Source organism: Carex rostrata, chromosome 18 (genome assembly GCF_964058835.1).
Source record: "Carex rostrata chromosome 18, lpCarRost1.2, whole genome shotgun sequence".
In the NCBI taxonomy this organism is placed as follows: Eukaryota; Viridiplantae; Streptophyta; class Magnoliopsida; order Poales; family Cyperaceae; genus Carex; species Carex rostrata.
In genome coordinates this window covers 3,422,007-3,444,130 of record NC_135935.1, presented here as the reverse complement: position 1 = coordinate 3,444,130, position 22,124 = coordinate 3,422,007, and the positions used below count along the sequence as shown (strand labels likewise).

General features: G+C 37.0%; 1 protein-coding gene and 2 non-coding genes across 3 annotated transcripts; 2 read left to right on the top strand and 1 right to left on the bottom strand.

Annotated features, from left to right (window-relative positions):
- The first annotated feature begins 3,565 nt into the window (after positions 1-3,565).
- Positions 3,566-3,672, top strand: LOC144570801 (small nucleolar RNA R71). The gene has a single exon (XR_013517025.1). It is a non-coding gene; the product is annotated as a small nucleolar RNA R71 (small nucleolar RNA).
- Positions 3,673-6,829: 3,157 nt separating this feature from the next.
- On the top strand, positions 6,830-6,940 carry LOC144570803 (small nucleolar RNA R71). Its single transcript, XR_013517027.1, has one exon. It is a non-coding gene; the product is annotated as a small nucleolar RNA R71 (small nucleolar RNA).
- A 5,476-nt stretch (positions 6,941-12,416) lies between these two features.
- Positions 12,417-15,441, bottom strand: LOC144569191 (cytochrome b-c1 complex subunit 6-2, mitochondrial-like). The gene is made up of 4 exons (XM_078319413.1): positions 15,272-15,441; positions 14,833-14,917; positions 13,836-13,881; positions 12,417-12,663 (listed from the first exon to the last, which is right to left on the bottom strand). Coding segments are annotated over exons 1-4 (231 nt in total). The 5' UTR covers positions 15,274-15,441; the 3' UTR covers positions 12,417-12,565.
- Positions 15,442-22,124: the final 6,683 nt, after the last annotated feature.

Below are 22,124 nucleotides of genomic sequence, written 5' to 3'. Positions count from 1 at the left end.
TACCATTTGTACTTCCTCAAGTTTACGCCTATTTGAAAGAATGTCTTTGAAAAATTTGGTGTAAACTGGCATTTGGGTCATTACCTCAGTCAATGGTAGGTTCACATGCAATTGTTTCATCAATTCAAGAAATTTGGCAAATTGTTTGTCGGTCTTCTCATTCTTGAATCTACCAGGAAAATGTGCATATTTGTGAGGAGGGATATAGAGAGGTACCTGTGCACTTACCTTTGCCTTTGCTTGTCCTCAAGCAGAGATCTGTTCTTTGTTACCGGGCTGGACTCTAAATGCAAGTTAAGTTCCTAAATGTGAAAATTTACATGAGTTGCTTAAATCAAGAACCTCGAGAATCTTTATGGTATGATTTGGACTTTCCTTGATCAATTTTGATTCACCCCACAAATTGACTAATCAAACTTCAAGTTCTATAATGTTTTAATACTTGCAAAGCTGAATACTCGAATTGATCAATCTATCATTCTTTTACTAAAATCAAGCTCTCATTTGTGGAGATTTTCCCTTTTTCTCCCCCAAGCTTGGAACAAGCTTAGGTTAGCAAGTCGCGGACTTCGTGTGTTGATATATGCAAAAGTTATTCTTCTTTTCTAAATTTGGGAGACGAGCTCAAAGGCGCCCAACAGGACTTATTGCCAGTACTCTTATTTTCTCCATCTTTTCCTTCTTTTCTTTTCTTTTTTTAATTTAGGAGACGAGCTCAAAGGCGCCCAATAGGACTTATTGCCAGTACTCTTATTTTCTCCATCTTTTTATTATTTTTTTATTCTTTTGCTTTTGCACATACCATGAATACACACATCCATTGGTATTCATTCATACCAATGAATATCCAAATTTTTCTTTATTTAAAATCCCCATTGTCCTATTTAAAAGGCACAGTTCAGTTTCAAAAAAAATTGATTTTTGATTCAATTCAAGTTTTCATCCTTTCAAGTTCTCAAAACATCCCTTCCTAATCAGTTCTTTGATCAATTATGAGGTTAGTTCTAATTTTTCAAAGTCATCCAAATCACAACCAAAATTGTTCAAACAAGTCCTTAACCCAAGCAATCACACAAATTTATCACCTAAAAATGCAAATTTTGGAAAAATAAACATGACCTAAATGCAGATACAGTTTTCTTCTATTCACCCCCCCAAGCTTGAATGAAGCATTGTCCTCAATGCTTGAATTCACACAAGAAAAAGTAAATAGAAGAAAATATGGAAACTAACCAGACATGGAGTGAGGAGTGAGGCGGGGGCGCCTCACTGGTTGATGGAAGGTGGATCAGGCGGTTCTGGGCGGAGTGCCCACTTCGGAGGTGTACAGACCGTGTGCTGGTTTGCTGGTAAAGTCCTGAGCTTGCATGTGGCTGGATGAGTGCTTATCACCTTCTTGATCAAGTCCTCAATCACAGTTTGCTGAGCTTTCAAATCCTCCAAGAATCTGAGGATGCGAGCTGGGTCGAGGTCTGCATTGAAAAGCATAGGACAAGAGTTATTTGGGTCGGAGAACTCATACCTGAGGTTAGCTGGAAAAGGCTTGAGCTCAGGAGTCAGCGGCTCTGTGTGGACCTTGACGCGGTCCGCGTCAGGTTCACTCGGATCGTGTGAAGACCTCACGTCAGCTTCATCAGATCCTCGTTCTCTGTTTTCCAGGCCTTCGAACTGTGGCACGCGACCCGCGTGGGATTCATCCGGTCTGTATTGCCTACGAGATTGTTCTTTGGCCAATTGATCGACCACACCAAGCCAGCAGCATGTTTCTGTTTCAGAGGGGCACTTCATAGCTCGGTTGAGATTAAACTCCACTTTCTCATCTCCAATCCGCAGAGTCAGAGTTCGGTTCTCCACATCAATGAGTGTTCGAGTCGTCTTCAAGAATGGCCGTCCCAGAATGATGGGAATTTCTTTGTCCTCCTCCATCTCCATCACCACAAAATCAGCAGAGACATAGAACTTTCCGACTAGAACTGGCACATCCTCCACTATGCCGAGTGGTACCCTGACAGATGAATCAGCAAGCTGTAGAGTCATGCGCGTGGGTCTGAGCTCGCCTACTCCCATGCGCTCAAAGATGGTGCGTGGCATGAGACTCACGCTGGCCCCTAGGTCACACAGGGCTCGCTTGATGGTAGCTTTCCCAATTTTGCAAGGAATTGAGAATTTACCAGGGTCTCCCAGTTTGGGTGGTAGCTCCCTGTTCAGAATGGCGCTGCACTGCTCCGTTAGTTTCACCCTCTCATGCCCCCCCAAGCTTCGCTTGTTGGATAGAATGTCCTTCAAGAACTTGGCATAAGTAGGCATTTGAGTCAGAGCTTCGGTGAACGGAATCGTGATGTGCAGGCCTTTGATCACCTCAGTGAATTTAGCGAATTGTGCGTTCAACTTGTTCTCAGCTAATCGTCGGGGAAAGGGCACAGGTGGTCTGTAAGGTACAGGTTTCTCAACCCCTTTTCCTTTCTCTTTGTCAGACCCTTTTGATGCGGGTCGCATGGTACCATTGCGGGTCGCGTCCACAGGTTCTTCAGGTGGTGTTGCTGGTCGCATTGGCTCGATGCGACCAGGATTCACAGGTTCCTCCGAGGTTGATGCGGGTCGCATGGTTGTGGTGCGGGTCGCATCAGTTGGAATCTGATCAGTTGGGAAGGCTGGTTCATCGTACTGGGTCCCACTCCTCAGTGTGATCGCCTTAGCTTCTCCTCTGGGGTTTGGTTCTGGCTGCGCGGGCAGCTTGCCAGGTTGAGGTTGGCTAGATGTGACGATATGACTCAGTTGTTCTAACAATTTGCTTTGGGTGGCCATTTGAGTTGCCATCGATTGCATTTGCTCCCACATCATTTGGTTCATCTTCCCTTGCTCGTGTGTGAAGTTCGTAGCATAGGGAGGCACATAGGGTCTGGAAGGGCCAGCTTGAGGAGCTCGGTTGTTCTGGTTTGGGAAGGAGGTGTTTTGGTAGAAGTTCCTGTTGTTGTTTCCCCCAGAGGAATTGTTCCAGTTGTTGCCAGATGAATGATTCACAAAGGAGTTGTTGTTGTTGGTAAAGTTGGTGAAAGGGGGTCTGGGAGCATTGTTGAAAGGTGCAGGGTTGTGTTGACTCCTATTCCAATTATGTTGTTCTATTGGATCCTTGGAGTAAGATCGGTTGAAGGGAGGTTTCGGAAAGAAGGAAGGTTCATTGTTGATGGAGTTGACTTGCGCATCCTCCTCTTCATCTTGCACCAATGGACACTGCTCGTAAGCATGCCTCTCGTCACCGCACATGACACATGCTTGCGGTTGTTGCTCCATTGCCTTCACACTCAACTTATCCATTGCTCGTTGCATGGCGTCCAACTTGGCGGTTAGAGCAGTAATTTGATCCACTTCATACTTTCCTCCTCCTCCTCCTGGTCGGGTGTTGTCACGGCCGGACCATTGTTGATTCTGCGCCATGTTATCAATCAGGTTCATGGCCTCCAGAGGTTCTCTCGACATCAATGCTCCACCTGCAACTGCATCAACATTGGTACGAGTACTTTCGGTTAAACCATCATAGAAGGTTTGAATCAACAACCAGTCAGGAATGCCATGGTGGGGGCACGAGTATTGCAACTCTCTAAATCTTTCCCATGTCTCATTGAGGGGTTCATTTGACCTTTGCCTAAAACTGGTTAGTTCATTCCTTACCTTGGCAGTTCTTTTGTGGGGGAAAAACCTAGTGAGAAACAACTTAGATAATTCCCTCCAACTGGTAATGGAATCCCTCGGTAATGATCCTAACCATTTCTTTGCCTTGTCCCTAAGAGTAAAAGGAAATAAAGCAAGTTTGGTGTAATCAGCTGTGGCCCCATTGGTCTTAATGGTTGTGATACACTTGAGGAAGGTTTGGAGGTGAGCATGTGGATCCTCGTGATCCATGCCATTGAAGACATTTTGTTGAACCATGTTGACGACTCCTGGATTGAAGTTTGGTTGTTGTCCGGGAATCCTTGGTAGTCTGATTGCACCTCGCACATCTCCTGCCCTTGGCACGTTAAACTCTCTCAAGGTCCTTGGCATGAAAATATCCATGTCGTCGTCAGATTGGTCGGTCAAGTCTTCTCTTTCTCTTTCTCTGTCGGCGTCCCTGTCCTCCCTGCTCGGATGTTCTGACATTGTTTCTATGATGCGAGTCGCTTCAGTCTTGATACAAGTCACTTCAGGTGTGATGCGAGTCGCTTCAAGCTCGATGCGAGTCGCTTCAGTTGATGTCTGAGCAGGAACTGTGTCTTCTGGAGGTGTGTCGTCGAAGAGTGGTCCTCTGCTCCTCAGTTGATAAGTCAGTTTGTATTTACCTGCAGGAGGAGGGATGAAAGCCAGTTTTTAGTGATAAGGAGGTAAAGCAAAAGAAAAGATACAATTTAAAATCTAGATTAACTAAGAAAAGTAAAAGATCTAGAAAGGAATTGATAGCCGTCCCCGGCAACGGCGCCAAAACTTGTTCGCTTCTCAAAGTGTGCTTACAAAGTTCCAAATACAACTAATTGTACTTGTTTTAAACCTTGAATCCACTCACGTCTAGGATTGCAAGTGTACAATCCTATCCGTGTAGTAAAATAAGGTATCGATCCTCAGGGACGGTTAAACTCAATTCTAGACTTTCACAAATCCAAGTTAGGTACTAGAAGTTTGAAGAATTGGGTTTGATTTGTTTATGTTTCCTAATTTCAAAAGACAATTCAATTAAAGGTAAATGAAAGCGATTAAAAGATTTGGTTTTGAATCAATTATAAAAGGCGTTCTTAGGGTTTCAGACTTCATCTCAAACTTTTCCTTCTCTGGACCTATCATACAACTCGCATCATCTCTGATGCGACCTGTGTGATGCGACTCGCATCATCTCTGATGCGGGTCGCATGGCCCTCGAGCAGAGCTGACATGAGTTCGTATCTAAGTTGATTTCTTGTGCGAGGCTTCAACCTGTGGCTCTCGCCTACTGGTATCTATCATAAATTGATTGTCTGGTTAACTAGAAGTATCTATAACCTCTCGATAATAGAAATTTCACCTCTCGGTTACTATTGATCTTAGATCTACTTTAAGTGCTCAATTACAATTGCAAGATACATCAAGGCCTAATTACTAGAAGAGATGCTATAGACATCTAACAGTAGACAATCAAGAATCAATCAAGAAATCACAATCAAGCAAACGATGAATACTCAAACAACAATCACACAAGTTCAACATTAGATCAAAACATCATTCAACTCAAAGAAAAGGTTTGGAGATTACATCTTAACCCTAAGAACTAGAGATCTACTCAAGCATAACAAAAGTAAACATGAAAGAGAGAGAGAATAAGCAAATCATGATGGAGCTCGAAGATCCAAAGTAGATTGGAGAGGATCTTGAAATCTTCCCTTCTCTTCTTCTTCAATCAAGCTCCAATCTCCTTCTTCTCTCTTGATCTTCGCTCTTTTTGTGTTCTGGAATGTAGAGGGGAAAAAAGCTCCCCAATTTCTGGCTTAGGACCTCTTTATATAGGCATTAGATCTGACTTGGAGCTTATCAGGTCGAATTTGAATTGGGCGGCAACAGTTGATGCGACTCGCATCAACTGGATGCGACTCGCATCAGATGGTCTTCAAGAGAGAGCAGTGAGGGTCGCATCGCAGGTCGCTTTGGGCTTGGATGCGACTCGCACCAGGTGAATGCGACTCGCATCAGAGCTTCCTGAAGTCTGCCTTTTGCCTGATTTCACCTGATTCCTGCAAAGTAGGAACCAAAACATAGCAGTACCACATTCTAGGGATATTCAATGTAAAATGTGCTATTTGTTGGTTCAAAATATCATTTTCTGTATGGAAACAAGTCAATATAATAGGTCTAATAATGTGACATCAGCGGCTCATCTTGAGACGGTTTTGCTTGATTGGCATGATCACTTGGTACAATTGGTGTTGCTTCCTTTGAGGCGGAATCCTCACGTGTGGAGATGTGCTCATCATTGCTTCGTGTCCCTTCACCTCGCGGCTGTACATAGGCGTCCTCTGGGATGGGTGGATCCTTGTACTGCGTCCCGCTGCGAAGCATGTGCCTAACCGCCTTGACATCCCTGGGGTTGCTCTCAGGTTTTGGTGGAAGGGAGCCCGGTTGGTGAGAGAATTGGGTAACTTGTTGTGCAACTTGGTTTTCAAGCAATTTGTTTTGGGTTGCCAACATTTCTACCTTTTTGGTCAATTCATCGAATTTTTGATTTTGACTTGTCATGAAAGTCTCCATCATTAATTCAAGATTGGATTTTGATTGTGCGTTACAATTATACCCTTGGTTACCATAACCTTGATTTGGTCTATTAAAGTTTGAGTTACCTTGGGTATTTTGGTCATTTTGTCTCCACGCAAAGTTTGGGTGATTTCTCCAACCGGGATTGTAGGTATTGGAGTAAGGATTGTTATTCGGTTTGAAATTGCCTTGGTTTATGGCATTAACTTCCTCATGACTAACCTCATTACTTATACCACAATTGATTGCTAAATGGTCGGTTCCACCACAAATTGAACAAGGAAGAGAAGAGGGATAGTTTACCGAATTTACGCTCATTTGATCAATTTTGCGATTTAAAGCGGCAATTTCTGCGGCCATGTTTGAATTCGAATTCACCTCCTTCATTCCCCGTTGCAGGATGATCGGGGTCTCCCTAGGGTTGTGCCATTGGCTTTGGTTGAGAGCCATGTCATCCACCAACTTGTATCCATCAATAGCCCCCTTGTTCATGAGGCTACCTCCAGCGGCTGCATCTAGCATGCCTTTGTCGTGTGGCATGAGGCTATTGTAGAAAATTTGCAATAAATTCCACCCTTCTATACCATGATGAGGGCAGCACCTCTGCAATTCTTGAAATCTTTCCCACGCCTCGCTCATGGTTTCATCTCCTTTTTGTCGGAAATTGTGGATTTGATGGCGCAAGGAGTTTGTTTTTGATGGTGGAAAGAACTTGTTGAGGAAAGCATTCGCCACCTTAGGCCAAGTGTTCATGTTCTCGGGCCGTTGTCCCCTTATCCAACCTTTAGCCTTGTCTGCAAGGGAAAAAGTGAAAGCCATTACTTTAAGATCATCAGGAGAAACAGTTTGTACCTTGATTGTACTGCAGATTTCTTCAAAGTTGGCTAGGTGTTGTGTAGCATCTTCACGAGGCAAACCATGGAAAAGATTGCGCTGCACCATGCTAACCCATGCAGGAGGAATTTGATATTCCTCCGCATTGATAGTAGGTGCCGTGTACCCAAGGTAGATTTCCTCAGCCCTAGGTGCCCTAAAGTCTCTCAAAGGGCGGTTGGCATCGGCTGCTTCATGATTTTCTCTTTCCACATTAGCTGCCCTCAAGCGTTGAAGTTCATTGGCCATCCGATCCTTTCTCTTTGAAGGTTTTGAAACCTAGCATCCTCATTTCCGGTCGACATGTCTAACCGGCGTGGATTCAAGGGTAAGAAAGGTCCCCTTGTTGGGTGCTTGTTTCTTCTCTCGTAGAAAAGATGAGTTGATCCTCTCCTCGAAAACCACTCAACCAAATCTGTGGCGTCCGGAGTTGGAGGCTCCTCTGTCAGATTTCAACCTAAAATGAGAGAGAAAGAAAACAAAAGAAAATTAAAAACAATTACTAATTAAATTACTTAGGTCCGAAATAATATTCACCGTTGTCCCCGGCAACGGCGCCAAAAACTTGATGTGGTCTTTACTACACAAGTAATAAATCCTAAATGGCACTCAATCCGGTTGCAAGTGTACAACCTTATCAAGTAGTATTTAAGGATCGTCTCCACAGGGACAATTCGGAATATTAGACCCTACCTAATCAATTTAATTTAGTAACAGGAAATAAAAGGAATTTGTTGTTTTTAGTTATGTTTGTTTGTAGGTGATCAAATCTCTATATTAATACCATATTTAAATTAGTATAAATGTCACCTCTCGGTACTTGGTTACACTAATCCAAAGTCATTAAGTCCTTAACTGTCCCAATTGATGTAGAAAGCTATTCATCACCTCTCGGTACTTAGTACAATTTTCTAACCTATCGGGTGAAGCCCGTATAAGACAAGCGTCACCTCTCGGTACTTAGCCTATCAAATACCCTATTCTTTATGGTCAGGACTAAATATTCAATCTCTCGATTGCAAATATAAAATCCCAGGGTTTCATGCAATTTCGATTAAGTCATCACAATCAAATAATATAAAGAATAGATCATACCAAGGAACAAGTAAATATAATATAAAATCAACTAATTCATGACACAAGTTTCAAGCATAACCCTAATCAACCCTAGAAATGACCTTAGCCGATCATGGCTAAAGCACAAAAGAGAATAAACAAGTAAGAGAGTTCTAAAAGAAAGAAGTCAATATAACCGCTCGAAGAATTCGCTATCTTCTTCTCCTTCCTTTTGTCTCTCCTTTCTCTCCCTATTCTCCTCTGCTTTTCTCTCTTTCTAATGTCTAAAATTCGTCCTCCAAAAAAACAGTTATTCTTCTTCCAGAAATAAAAACAACTAATAATAGCAAAAATATCGTTCTGGAACTGTTTATTGCGGGCCGCAATAACCTCCATTGCGGGCCGCAATAATAATACAGAAATCTGTTCTGAAAATGCTGTTCTGTCTGAGTTGGTTGCGGCCCGCAATAAATTAATTGCGGCCCGCAATAAAAGAGAAAATTCGCCAGAATTCGTGCTGTCTTGCTCCAGAAAATTCGTCTTTCTCCGTTGAGCTCCAAGCACTTGATTGCCTACAAAATAAACACAACTAGGGCAGTAACTTGAACTTTTAAACATTTCTAACCTAATTAAATTCTAATTTCAACAAAACTCGGCTTAATTTACACAACAAACCCTAGGTTTCAACATATATCATTTTGGCTTATCAAATTCCCCCAAGCTTAGTTTTTGCTTAGTGTTTAGAAGAGATGCAAGAAACATTCAACAATAGACAATCAAGATTCAAACAATCAAAATCAAGCAATGAAAGAATAATACTCAATCAATTGATCACAAGAACAACTTCAAATTCAGATTCAATGCATACAATCAAAGCTTTAGACTACATCTACCCTAGAAACAAATAAGGATCTACTCAAAAGACATCATAAAAGAAGAGAGAAGAGAAGAGATCATGATAGAACTCAATGTAGCAATCTAGCAAGGATCTCCCCTTCTTTCTTGATCAACACTCCAATTCTTGAGGTTTTGAATCTTCAAATTCGGAACTCCCTCTCTGGTGGCAGGGGTGGTCTATTTATAGACCTTTCAAAATGAATGCTTCAATTCTGGGCCCTTATTGGGCCTTTGCTGTCTGCTCTGGAAGCTCGCGATGCGACCCGCATCACCACTGTTGCGACCCGCATCGGAGTGTGATCGATGCGTCTCGCATGCAATGGTGCTGCGACCTGCTGATGCGACTCTGAGTGGTTGATGCGCCTCGCGTCAAGCTTGATGAGGGTCGCATCAAGGTCTCTGGACTTCAGAAATTCTCTCGATTTCACCAATTTCCTGCAAAGTAAGAATGAAAGCACAACAATACCAAATTCTACATGTAATCACTGTAATAGACGTTATTTGATGGTTCAGAATACATGTTTTGGTACTGAAATTGGTCAAATCAATAGGTCGGATATAGCTATATCACTGTACATAAAATAAAACTCCAAATGAATTTGATACATTAATATATAAGCCCAACGGGCTGCCTGTGGGCTTCGATTCAAGCCCAGGCCTGGCCTGGCCCGTCTTTAGGCCCGGCCTTACTTGGCCCAGCACAGCGTCGGGCCGACCGGGTAAAGGGCGGGCCGGGCAGATATAACCGGGCCTCCGGGCCAACTGGGCTTTTTTGCCATCCCTAATGGAGGTAGGGAAAATAGTTGACGGGAGATGTGGTGATCTTCGGTTCATCTGGTTCATCAATATCTGATCGGATGGTAAATCAGTGAGATGACACTATTCATTGCTGATGTCACACTCTACTTGGTAGGTTTATCAGCTTTAAAAGTTTATAGAGAAAAAAAAAGGAAATGGATAATAGCAAATTAATTGGTACCTTAACAACCGATCAGGCTCTGCCGCTTAGTACTGGTACATATTGCTTCACAAAAATTAATTAATCTTTTCTTATTTCTATTTTTGTTTTGGAAGCAGCCAAGAAGAAGGGTAGTGCTTTGTTATTACTAATGATTTAGAGGTAACTCTTTTTTTATGAACTACTAAAACTTTAACTTGTAAAACTGTAAAGTAATTAGCATATTGTATTATATCATGATATTGGTATTGCTAGCAGGTTGGAGCAAGAGAATAATTAGGTGAGGTATGCTTGTGCTTAATTATAATTTGTTCTGTTGTTGTTTTGCTGTGCTGTATTGGATAGTAAAGTGTTTTTCTGTGTTGGAATTTTTGTTGCTGTGTTGTTTTGTGTAGTATTAATTTATGCTTAGTGTTGTTTTGCTTAGGGCTGTGCTGCCGTATCACCTTGGATTTTTTTTTTTTTTATATATGCTTAGTATTAATTTTTGCTTGTGTTGGACTGTTGATTATACAAAAAAAGTTGTTGGTTTGGTTGGGCATGGCAGGGCCGGGCCGGGTCAGTCCATGGGCACAAACAGGCAGGCACGGGCAGGCCTGAGCCTGGAGGAAAGGCCCATGGGCAGGACGGGCCTAAATTTTTAAGCCTGCCACTTTGGGCCAGGCAGGCGGGCCATTGATTTTTAACAAGCAGGTCAGGTCTGGGCTTGGCAAAATACCCGTGGGCTCGGCCCATTGCCATCCCTAACCTCCATTGGATGTTCTGCACGATTTTGCCCCAATAAGAATGGAGATAACTAAATTTCGTTGGAATATTACAAAGAGGATGCTCATATGCTGATCATAGGAAGTAATGCTGGATCTCCAGCTTAATGCAAAATGAAGAATACTTGTAATTGAATACTGTATAGAAAGATGGGAGATATGTTTCTCAACTTTAAATAAAAAAAATATATATATACACACACACACACATACATTCATACATTTAAATTTCGAACAAGTGACATCACCCACTGAAGATATAGTTGTTACATTTCAGTCTAGGCTGTCAGGTATAATTTCAACATTTTCATAGCAATCTAGACCAGATCTTGTTGTATACAAGCAATCAATCACACGCAGTTTAATGATCATGCTACACGCATAATCTAGCAAAGTGTTATTAAGACATATCTTTTCAATCTAGTGGAGCGTGAATCGGTTGCCTGCGCCTTAGTCTCCATTGATAAAGTTTCCAAAGTAGAAAACCTCAAGCTTCGCACACCAAGGTGTTATCGAGAACAGGAGGAGATCAATGCTAGTCAATCGTATCCTCGTGCCTTTGCGAATTCGAATACCAGTTCACAATACAATCTCGCACGCTTCTCAATGATCCAAATCTCAACTAAATTGAGGAGGTAAGGAGTCATCCCTCTCATGTGTTTGACCAATCAAACACATGACACCTCACATTTGGTCAAAAACGTGTTCGACCAAGGTTTGACCCGTCTTTGACTTTGGTCAACTTTCTTACATCTTCACTTAAATGATCATAACTTCTGAACCGTGAGTCCAAATTGCGCATATCATATATCCACACACTTGTATGATTATCTTCTATTTCATGGTATCAACACATCAAACAAAATAATAGGATAATCACCTCATATTATAATTAAAACATCATTTGTACAGCTGGTTGCAAACAACTTTAATTATAACCTCATTTCTCTCATAGTGTTGAACTGTATAATAGCTTGTATTACTAAATTTGTTGTGCTATGTTGTTTCCAACATTTATGCACTAGTATCATAAACTCGTATGACATCTTGACCAAGTGACCCTATAGGTATGACCGGTTTGGATCTGTATTATGTTGGCAATCTGGAACAGCTGGTTTCCAGTTGATCAAGGTTGGCGTTTAGCAACACGCCCTGACTATCCAAATACAGACGATATTTATACAAACAGTATCGCAGATCCAATATAGACAATGCATGACACTGCCCGTGTTGTGTCCAATATCTCATGATTATCCTCTGATGAACGCGAGACAGGATGTTTGTCATTCTCACTGTATCATCCATTATTTTTCTTGACACGTGAGAATTATATTATAATACTTGATTCCAACTAGTCAATCAAGTTGTGCTCATATAATATAACCTCTATTAAGGGCCCAATGGATATTATAGCTTACTACATAGACCAGGATGCTAGTAAGGAATATTTAGTCATGTTGACATATGCGTCATACCCAACATAAGTACTGTACACAGATAAAATATCTAAATGGCCCCTTTTTACAGAGAGAATTGGACATAAACCACTAATGCACATTCCTTAAGCAGGCTGATAGAGGTACAAAAAATGGAAGCATTTGAACTCTCCTCATCCAGCTAATACATTTCGCATAAAGGCCAAGAAAAAAAATATATATTCTCATTAAGTTGCTACATAATTTGGCGCGGTTACACATAAAATTTATGCACAAAATGATTGTTGCATTCTTTGTTAATCTCCAATTAAGGATACTAAACTAACTATTTTTTACCCAAATAAAATGTAAATTTCAAATTTAGAAGGCAGATATAAAACACTTACACAGGTATCAACACAAGCCCAGAAGTCAAAGTATTGACCAGTGCCAGTGGCGGAACCAGAAATGATCGGTAGGGGGGGCCTAGCTAGAAAAACCACGGCGCGGAGAGAGACAGAGTCGGAGACGCCTGTCGCTTTGGCATGGGGTAGAGATGAACAGTTAGTGGCGTAGCAAGGATTTTCATTAGGGGTAGGCAAAAAAAAGTTACAACTAGAGATTCGCCAGCTCGTCTCTGCACAGTTACAAGCGCAACTCATGGTTTTTCTTTCTTAGCAGTTTTTTTTTCTTAGACGGTGAGAAATTGATTACAGAAAAAAAAGAGGTTCCGATATATAGAACACAATATGGTGGCTAGTGAGAAAAAAGTTTGCAAATTAGGGTTTATATTAGAGCGCTAGGGTTAAGCATGAGTTGAGGTGCTGATGTAAAAAATCTAGAATCATGGTTTTGAAAATCAGAATTAAAATTAGTAGGAATTGGACAAATTGAATCAAAAATTTATATTTGTTTCTGAAGAAAGCTTGTTTTATTTTATACTTAAAAGAAAAAGGAAAATAATTCTAAAACAAATATTTTGTCGAAAAATTATATTAACTCAAAAAATCACCAATATAAGATAATACATTTATTTTGGTAAATAAATATTTTCTTATTTATTTATTTATTTATTTCTTTGATCAAATTCAGGTTCATAAAAGTGGTTTGCAGCAAACCACTATACATTCTTTTAAATTTTAATAACCTTTGTTTAATATTTTTTTTATTTTGAGATCGAGACTGGTTAAGTGCTGCAAACTACTATAGCTGTGCATTTGAATTTTTCTTTAATGAATTAGGTGCTGCAAATCACTGTACTTCATACTTTTTTTAATATTTTATTCTTTAGGCCCATAAAATTCGGCCCATTCACTTGAATCATGTAAAAATGACCCCACTTGTCAGAATCACCTTCTATTATCATTCTTTTTCATTCCTTCCTCCCTGAAACGATGGATCGACACAATTGCAAAATATGAGCTGCGAGCTGCGAGATTTTTACAGAGTAGGAAACCAACCTTATCAGGGTAGGTAACAACAAGGGGGGGCCAAGAGAGTAGAAACTAAAAGCTAGCGCTTGTTAGAGGTGAGAAACTAAAAGCTATCTCTGTATATTTTTCTGGACCAAGGGGGGCCAAGGCCCAGGCTGGCCCAGGCCTTGGTTCCGCCCCTGACCAGTGCAGTGCTTGTGACCCGACTCGTCATCTTTAACTCTTTCCACACATTCCTGTTATTATAGAGAAAACTTTGAATAAAATAAACATAACAAGCTACAACAAGAGTAATATTCCTGTTATTATAGAGAAAACTTTGAATAAAATAAACATAATAAGATACAACAGGAGTAAAACTAGGGTGTTCTTAAGTTCACCAAGTCTCTTTGTGAACTTAAATCTAAAATTTACCGGATTGACTTTAAATGATGAATTCAAGCCATTGAAATCCATCTATTTTACGAGTGATGTATTTACATGCGAAAATTTTTAACTTTCAAATTAATTTAGTATAAAGTCAAGCAGTCAAAATTAGAAGTTTTATAAATTCATTTTAATGCATTTATTTTGTGAATAATTTTTGACCACTTGATTCTATATAAAATTAATTTGAAAGTTTAAAATTTTCACATGTAGATGCATCACTTGTAAGGTGGATGGATTTTAATGGTCTGGATTCGTCATTTGATACCAATCCGATAGATTTTAGAGTTAAGTTCACAAAGAGACTTGATGAACTTATGAACACCCTAGTTTTTTTTTTTTTTTTTTTTTTTTTTCAAGGGTTAGTGGTTAAAGAACACCCTAGTTCTATACTCCTACAACAGCTCCATTTATGAAATTGATTTTATCATCCTTCCAACTAGAGGATGAAAATTCAAATTGTATTTAGAAATGATGATTTAGGGTTCTATTTACAATCAGCAGATAATAAATGAATGTAAGGTCCTATTTATATTTGGAAAACACTGGGTTCGATTTGCGAATATTCTAAGGAACCTGGTAATTTGCAAAAAAAAAAAAAAATTCATTTAGTACACCATAAATGGTCAAAAACCTTATACTGTAGAATTTCTAATCAACTCAAGTTGACACCTGGAAACTTTTGTCCATCCGTGGCGTACCGAATGAAAAATTGATAGAAAAATTAACAAATTTCAAGATCAAAATGGTAAAAAGTGTACCTGATAGACACGAAGAGGCCTGACGCACTTGGGCTTGCACGTGTCTTCAAGATACTTCTTTTGATCCATTATCTCTTCCTCAGCCCTGATTTGTAAACATACTTTCTAATTAGTAAACCTTTTATCTTCTGAAAGTTTCAGTAATTCTGCATTTCTTTGGGCAAATTTATTTTTATGTTTAGCTGTGCCAGAACCCCACGAGTCAGGCACACACTTGAGATTGTTCTATTCTTTGTATATTTTTGGTGAAATTCAACATGCAGACAACCTTCTTTTTATACTGTGATTTATTATTTGTTTTTTAAGGTTTTATTGCTGTATTAGGTTCTATTAAGGCTCAATTTGTGTTTACCAAACTTTTTGAACTGGTACAGCTAGGTCAAGTATAATTAAAAATACTTGCAACATAAATCTATTGGAAAGACATATCAAAGCTTACATTTCGAGATGAATCAAATTGTGAGGCCTCTATCAGCTTCAGCTTCCACTATACTGAAAAATTTAAATATTTTACCTGGCTAAATGATTTCAACACAAACAATGTATTTAGTTAATTACAAAAACACGTATAAATAAAACATATAAACAAAGCAAGAGAGACCAACACTTGTCACTATATATTATCGAATAATAGTATAAAATCTGGTGATCCTTTTTGGATTTTACATACACACCCAGAACATAATCCCATAATTGCAGAATCCCTCCACGCCCTTGCAAAATTGCATATCTGCATGATACCCAATATACCACATTTTTGCATAAAAATAGTATCTGTCTGACAATCTCATGGCATTTAAGAGATATACACGCAATATTAATTCAGAAATTAGAAAGAAAACGAAGAATTTTCAGCTTACTTTTGCAAAAACTCCAAGATAATGCAGATATAATACAGACTAATAGTATACCGAAATTTTTATTAATACCCAAAAAAAATATCAAATTACTCAATCTATCCATTTTTTGACAAGAATTCGATTATTGCCCCTTCCGGTTACTAAATAACCGGACAAACTCCTCTTTTCTAGTAATTTAATCACCAAATCCAGGAAAATGGTCCGGTTACTAGGGGTGCAAACGGACCGGATACGGATTGGATAGTGCTCAACCCATATCCGTATCCGTATTTTTTTTTCGGATATGGATACGGATCGGATAGTAATTGGATACGGATACAGATATGGATCGGATATTTTCGGATACGAATACATATACGAATATAATTCGGATTTCTAATTCAAAATATATATCTAATTAACTTGTTACACCATTACAAAATATATATCTGATTAACTAAAATTCACCAACATAACTATACATTTAATTAAAAATACCAACATAAAAGATATTTTCTAAAGATATTCTAATACAAAAGATAAATAGACACAAAATATATTTTCTCAAGTCTTAACACATTAATCACTGTCAGCATCTTCAAAACAAGATTAATCAAATTTCTGAAATAAAAAAATTAAAATGTCAAAGCTAGACTTGAGTTGTTCAAAGAAACTAAGGTTAGTCTAGATTTTGAATAATCCAAACTTTTAAATAATTTATCCTAATAATAAATTCAGTTGTCAGAATTATGCATATATAATATGCCAAACATTTTGTCTTTAAGTGAAGTTGGTTTATATTTTATATGTCAGATGACTCAAATTCAATGTATCAAAAGGATTATTTTAAACTCAGTTGTCAGAATCAAAGCATATAAAACTATTATCCAACACGGTAACACAAGAGTATATTATGCGGATATCCGAAAAAGTAATTTATGCGGATACAGATAATTATCCGTATTCGTATCTGATTTCGAAACTCAACCCGTATGCGTATCCGAATCCGCATAAAAAATATCCATATCCGAATCCGCAATTATCCATATCCGGATATCCGAATTTGCAAAAATTCGAATACGGATCTGAATTCGGACGGATAATATCCAACCCGTTTGCACCTCTACCAGTTACTAAATAACCGGAAAGAAGCCCTTTGTCCGGTTATTTAGTAACCGGACCAGATTTATATGGTATATAAAACCGTTTGACTGTGCCGTGTGTCTCTGCGAGTTATCTGACCAAGATAAATTGAGACTCTTATCCCCGTGCATTTCATTGAAATTGCATTGACACGTGGTTCGTTTTGGCCAAAAAATTCACAGTAGACAAAAGCAGGAATTTGCATCCTCTGAGATATGTATGCCATCTTCTGATTTTTTTTGTATCATATATAATGTATCCTTCCATGTTGCATAAATTTCTACATTAATTGTTACTTATCATACTTTTTATAGTAGTGATCAAGTCAGATATTCAGATAAATGTTTGTATGCTTGAAATTTATATTATATTTTATAAGTGAATTACAAATAGATTATTGTACTACATAATTAATATATCTTTTACATCTTCACATCAAATGTTTATTAACTTTTAAATATATTTTTTCCTATATAATTTTTACGCAAAACAAACTTGTGTCAAAAAAATTCAAATTTATGTTATGTTTCGACTGATTCCGAGTCAAGTAACCGATTTTGCATGTTTTAGTTATTGGTACTATAATTTAATAGATTTTGGAGTGAAGCTGACTTGGTAAGCTTAAAAATATTCTAATAATAGTGTAAGAATAATGTTAATAAGAGTAGAACAAGGATATTCGTAAGCTCACCAAGTTCTTTAGTTCTTCGCAATTTATTGGAGTAATTTTAAATGATAAATTCAAACAGTTAAAATTGTTCTACATCACAGACGATGCTATTAAATACATAATTTATAAATTTTCGAATTAATTTTGTTATATTTCGAAATTTTAAATTAGATTAATTTGCTAAATTAAAAATTTTGCTCAAATTAAATTTCTATTTAATTAAACGATTGTTCAGATTATATTTGACTAATTTAAAATGAAACCAGAAATTTCGAGATATAATCGAATTATGAATTTAACAATATATTAAATTAAGATTTAAAATTTAACTATAAAATTTATAAATTAATTCTAACTAATCGACAAGTTTGTAAATTAAAAATTTGTTACAAGTCTCGTTGGATTATCAGAAAAATAGTTATTTTAAATAAATATGTATTAATAAATAAATAAATAAATTGAGTTCTAATTTGAAAAGATAAAAACACAAACCATTCCTGCGAATTTAATCGTGAAAATTTCCAACTTCGATTCGAATTTTATAAACAAAACGGACCATAGATCAATTAATTGAGACCATATTGGAATTTCAGAAATCGTTGAACCCTTGGATTTAATCCGGCACGAATCTCAAAGCAGTCCCTTTAATAAACCCCTCCTCTCCATTCCCTTCTTCTTTCTCTCTCACTGACCGCCCCGACCCCTCCTCCTCCTCCTCTCCCTTGCGAAACCCTAAATCCCTCTCTCTTCTCTCACTGACCCGCGGACCCCACCTCTCCTGACTGCTCTCTTTTCTCCTTTCTGGAGAAGGAAACGGGAGAAATCCCGCTCGTTTTTGCTCTCTTCGCCGCTGTCTTTGCCGTAAGAGCGAGAATACTCGCGCTCACCCACTCCTGCACCTCTGTCTCTGTTGCGCGCACCTGCCCTCTTGTATGAAAAAGATGGAAGCAAGTAAGAAATATAACATTGCAAAAAAGGCCAAAGAAATGTCCATTTTATGCGAGATACTCGCCACTGATACCAAGGGGAAGGCAGATCTTGTCTTTGAACCGAATATGTAACCTCTAGTTCCCTATCTGTTATCTTTGATTTTGTATATGTTTTTTTCATACTGCGCCTTGTGCCCATGCCAAAGAAATCTTCTCCTAATTTGATCAATTTTTTTAACAACCCTTATTTACATTATTTGGTAAAAGAGTAATCTGTGTTATAAATTATATGAATTCCTTTTTGTTTTCATAATCGGAAAATTGAGATTTAATTATCTAAATTAATGAAAAGAAGTTGCTGGTGAGCCTTCAGTACTACCAAGTGCTGGTATCAGTTTACCAGCATTTATCTGTTTTTCCAACCGTTGCTAATTACATTTTTTTTTCTCTTTTTCTATTGTTGGCGTGTTCTTATATATGAGAAGTTGGAAGTATTTCAGGTAGATAATAAACTCTAGTTATTTCAATATTTTATTTATTTTTAATTTCTTCCAATAAGTTTGGCTATAACTAATATTTATTTGATATAAATATTCTTACTTTACATAAATAGGCTTTGAAAGAAGTTTTCAAAGGAACAAGCGACAATGAAAACAATATGAGCGGTAACATGGATGTCATTCAGGTAGACATAATAAACTCTAGTTATTTCAATATTTTATTTATTTGCAATTTCTTCCAATAAGTTTGGCAATAACTAATATAAATCTAATATAAACATTCTTACTTTACATAAATAGGCTTTCAAAGGAGCCTTCAAAGGGATGAGCGACCTTGAAATTCAACAGCTCATGAATATTTGGTACTTAGTTTTATTCATATTTTTTTTTTTTCTGACAACGAATGCCTCAAATTTAGTACTAGTTTGATACATGTTAGGTCTGGTCAATACCAATGCAAGTGGTACTTACTAGCATTGTATTAGAATATTATTCTTCATTTCATGTTACATCTTGGTCTACCAGCTGTTGATCAAAATGAACTTAATAAAGCAGAGATGAATAATTCTCTTTATTTGTGTCAATTTAATCAAATCGTGTACGTCTAATCTTTTTCAGGGGATCTGGAACCTCTCATTCCATGGAGCAGGTATTATAATATACTGTTTTTTCTTACCTTGTGCCTAAAGCATTCCATAAATAAATATTAAAAATTAAATTTTAGAAATCAGATTGATTATGTTCCACCCCATGTAAGAGACGAAGTCTTTGTTCGATTCCATGATATATGTATAATCTAGGTTGCATGGATACGGATACGAGTATCGTATCGGATACTATCTTTGTTCAAAGGATCGACCCGTATTATGGATCCATATCTTTGTTTTCAAGGTTTAAATAGTCAATCCAAACTGTTAAACATGATCTCTGTATTAAAATGTACTTGGAGACCAAATTTTATATTCTTTAGAATTTGTTTACTATTTTTAAGATACATAGAAAATTATTGATCTAAAAATTATAGGCCATCGGAAAGTGGTGATTTTCTATCTATTTAAAAAAAACCAATAAACAAATTCTTAAAAATGCGAAAAAATTTCTCCAAGTATATTTTCATATAGATCATGTTTAACGGTACGGATCAACTATTTGAACTTTTAAAAAAAAGATATTAATACATAGCACGGATCGATCCTATGTATATTACCAGTCTCATTATATATATATATATATATCATATGTGTATTCCTTCTTTTGTTCTCTTTTTTAAGTGCTGACTCTTTCTTTACAGGGCCAGCAGAGTTCTAACATGACCGAAGAAATACATGATACAGGAATAGCTCCCTCGCTTGAGTAATAATTTCATCAAAATTATTAGTTTAACTAGTAGCTTAACTAATTGTTTCCTTTCCTTTTCTTAATAGAGGTTTATTTGAACAAATTAGGGTTAGGTGATAGAAAATGGATTGTCTTATGGCTTTAGTTTCTAAACTGGAGCAAAACAGGGCCTAATGAGATTATATTAACAGAAGAATAATTTGTGGTTAAGAAAAGACTGATGGAAGCAATTAGTTAAGCATGACCTAATAGTAGTTAGGGATTATTTAGGAGTAATATTATAGGTCTTAGGTCATAAGACTAGAAATTTGGAGTCAAGGATGTAAGCTTAGGACTTTGACCCCTACGGTTGATAGTTTCGGTATAATATAGTTAATATTAGTATTAGTATTATTACTATCACTATCACTCTCACTTTCAATTTTATTTTTATTATTATTACTTTATTACTACTTATCTTTATTTTATGATTGTGATTGGGTTTCATTTCTAGCCTATTCCAATTTGTTTAGGACTAAATGCTTGATTGTTGTTGTTGTTGTTGTAAGAAAAGACTCATTGAAGCTTGAATTCTCTTATCTACAGAAGTATTATAGGAAAATTGAAACATATGGAAGCTGTCAAAGTGGAGCTCAAGAAGTAGGAGGTACATACATTTTAAATTAAATTACAAAAATGATCTTTAATTTCTTTCTATAATTGGAGCTACTAAGCTACACTAGAGATTGATTCGTTGTTCTTTTTTGGACAATCAGAATGAGAGATTTATCAGAGCCACTACAAGTACCAGTGCCGTTCATCATTCATATGGACCGTCTTAATGTCAGATTTGAATCTGGAAGGCAGTTTTTCTTATGCCTCTTCCTATGCCTCTATCTCTGACTCATCTGATTTAAGCTTTTTCTTCTGATGATGCTTTAGATAGTAGTCATATTGATAGTACTATGTTTTGTAATACCTTTAGTTTTCTACTTAATTCTGATATGCTAGTTCTATGTTAGTTGGACTTTCTATTCTTAACAACTGTAGCAAGTGATGAATTCTCCCTTATTATTTGTATGAGACAAATGCTTATTGTCAGATTTTGTAATTGAACTATTATGTTTCATATGAAACTAATGGATATAGGTATATAATCCACTTTTATTAAAAAAAAATAGATTCTTATTCTCTCGGACATCGTACTAATTTAAAATAAAATTTGATTTAATATCTTCTGTACCCTTTGATTCTTCATTAAGTATTTTCTTCTTCTACTTTTCATTCTTTCGTAGTTCCCCCTCAACTATTGCAAATATTTCTTATTTGTCCATAACATTAAAATTAATATATTAACTATGATTATCTATTTAGAAAATTACTGGTTTACCTTTAATTAAGAAAATAAAAAACAAAAGATTCTCTCTTCATTGCTAGTCTTTTCTCCATACAATGCAATAGTATCTATTCTATGAGTTCAAATATCTCTTGCATGTTTTAATTGTGGTTCATATCTTTTTTTTTTTGTATTTAAAGTCTAAATATCAATCAAAACATCTCAACACGACCTCCGTATTTTAATGTACTTAAACTGTTTGGAAAGATTTACTATTTTTTAGATAAATACAAAATCACTTCTTTTTTTTATAATATTCTGAAACATAATAGGATAGTGATTTTATACTTACCTAAAGATAGTAAAAATAATTCAAAAAACATAAAAATATGAAAACGACTCTTTAAAAGATCATGTTGAACAGTTTGAAAACGTCTCTTTAAAATTTAAAATAGGAAAAAAAAATATAAGGCACGATTAAAATATGAAAAATATGAGTCATTGAAACTTAAATTCATATTCTCCAAATACAATTAGAAAATTCAGACTGTTATTTAA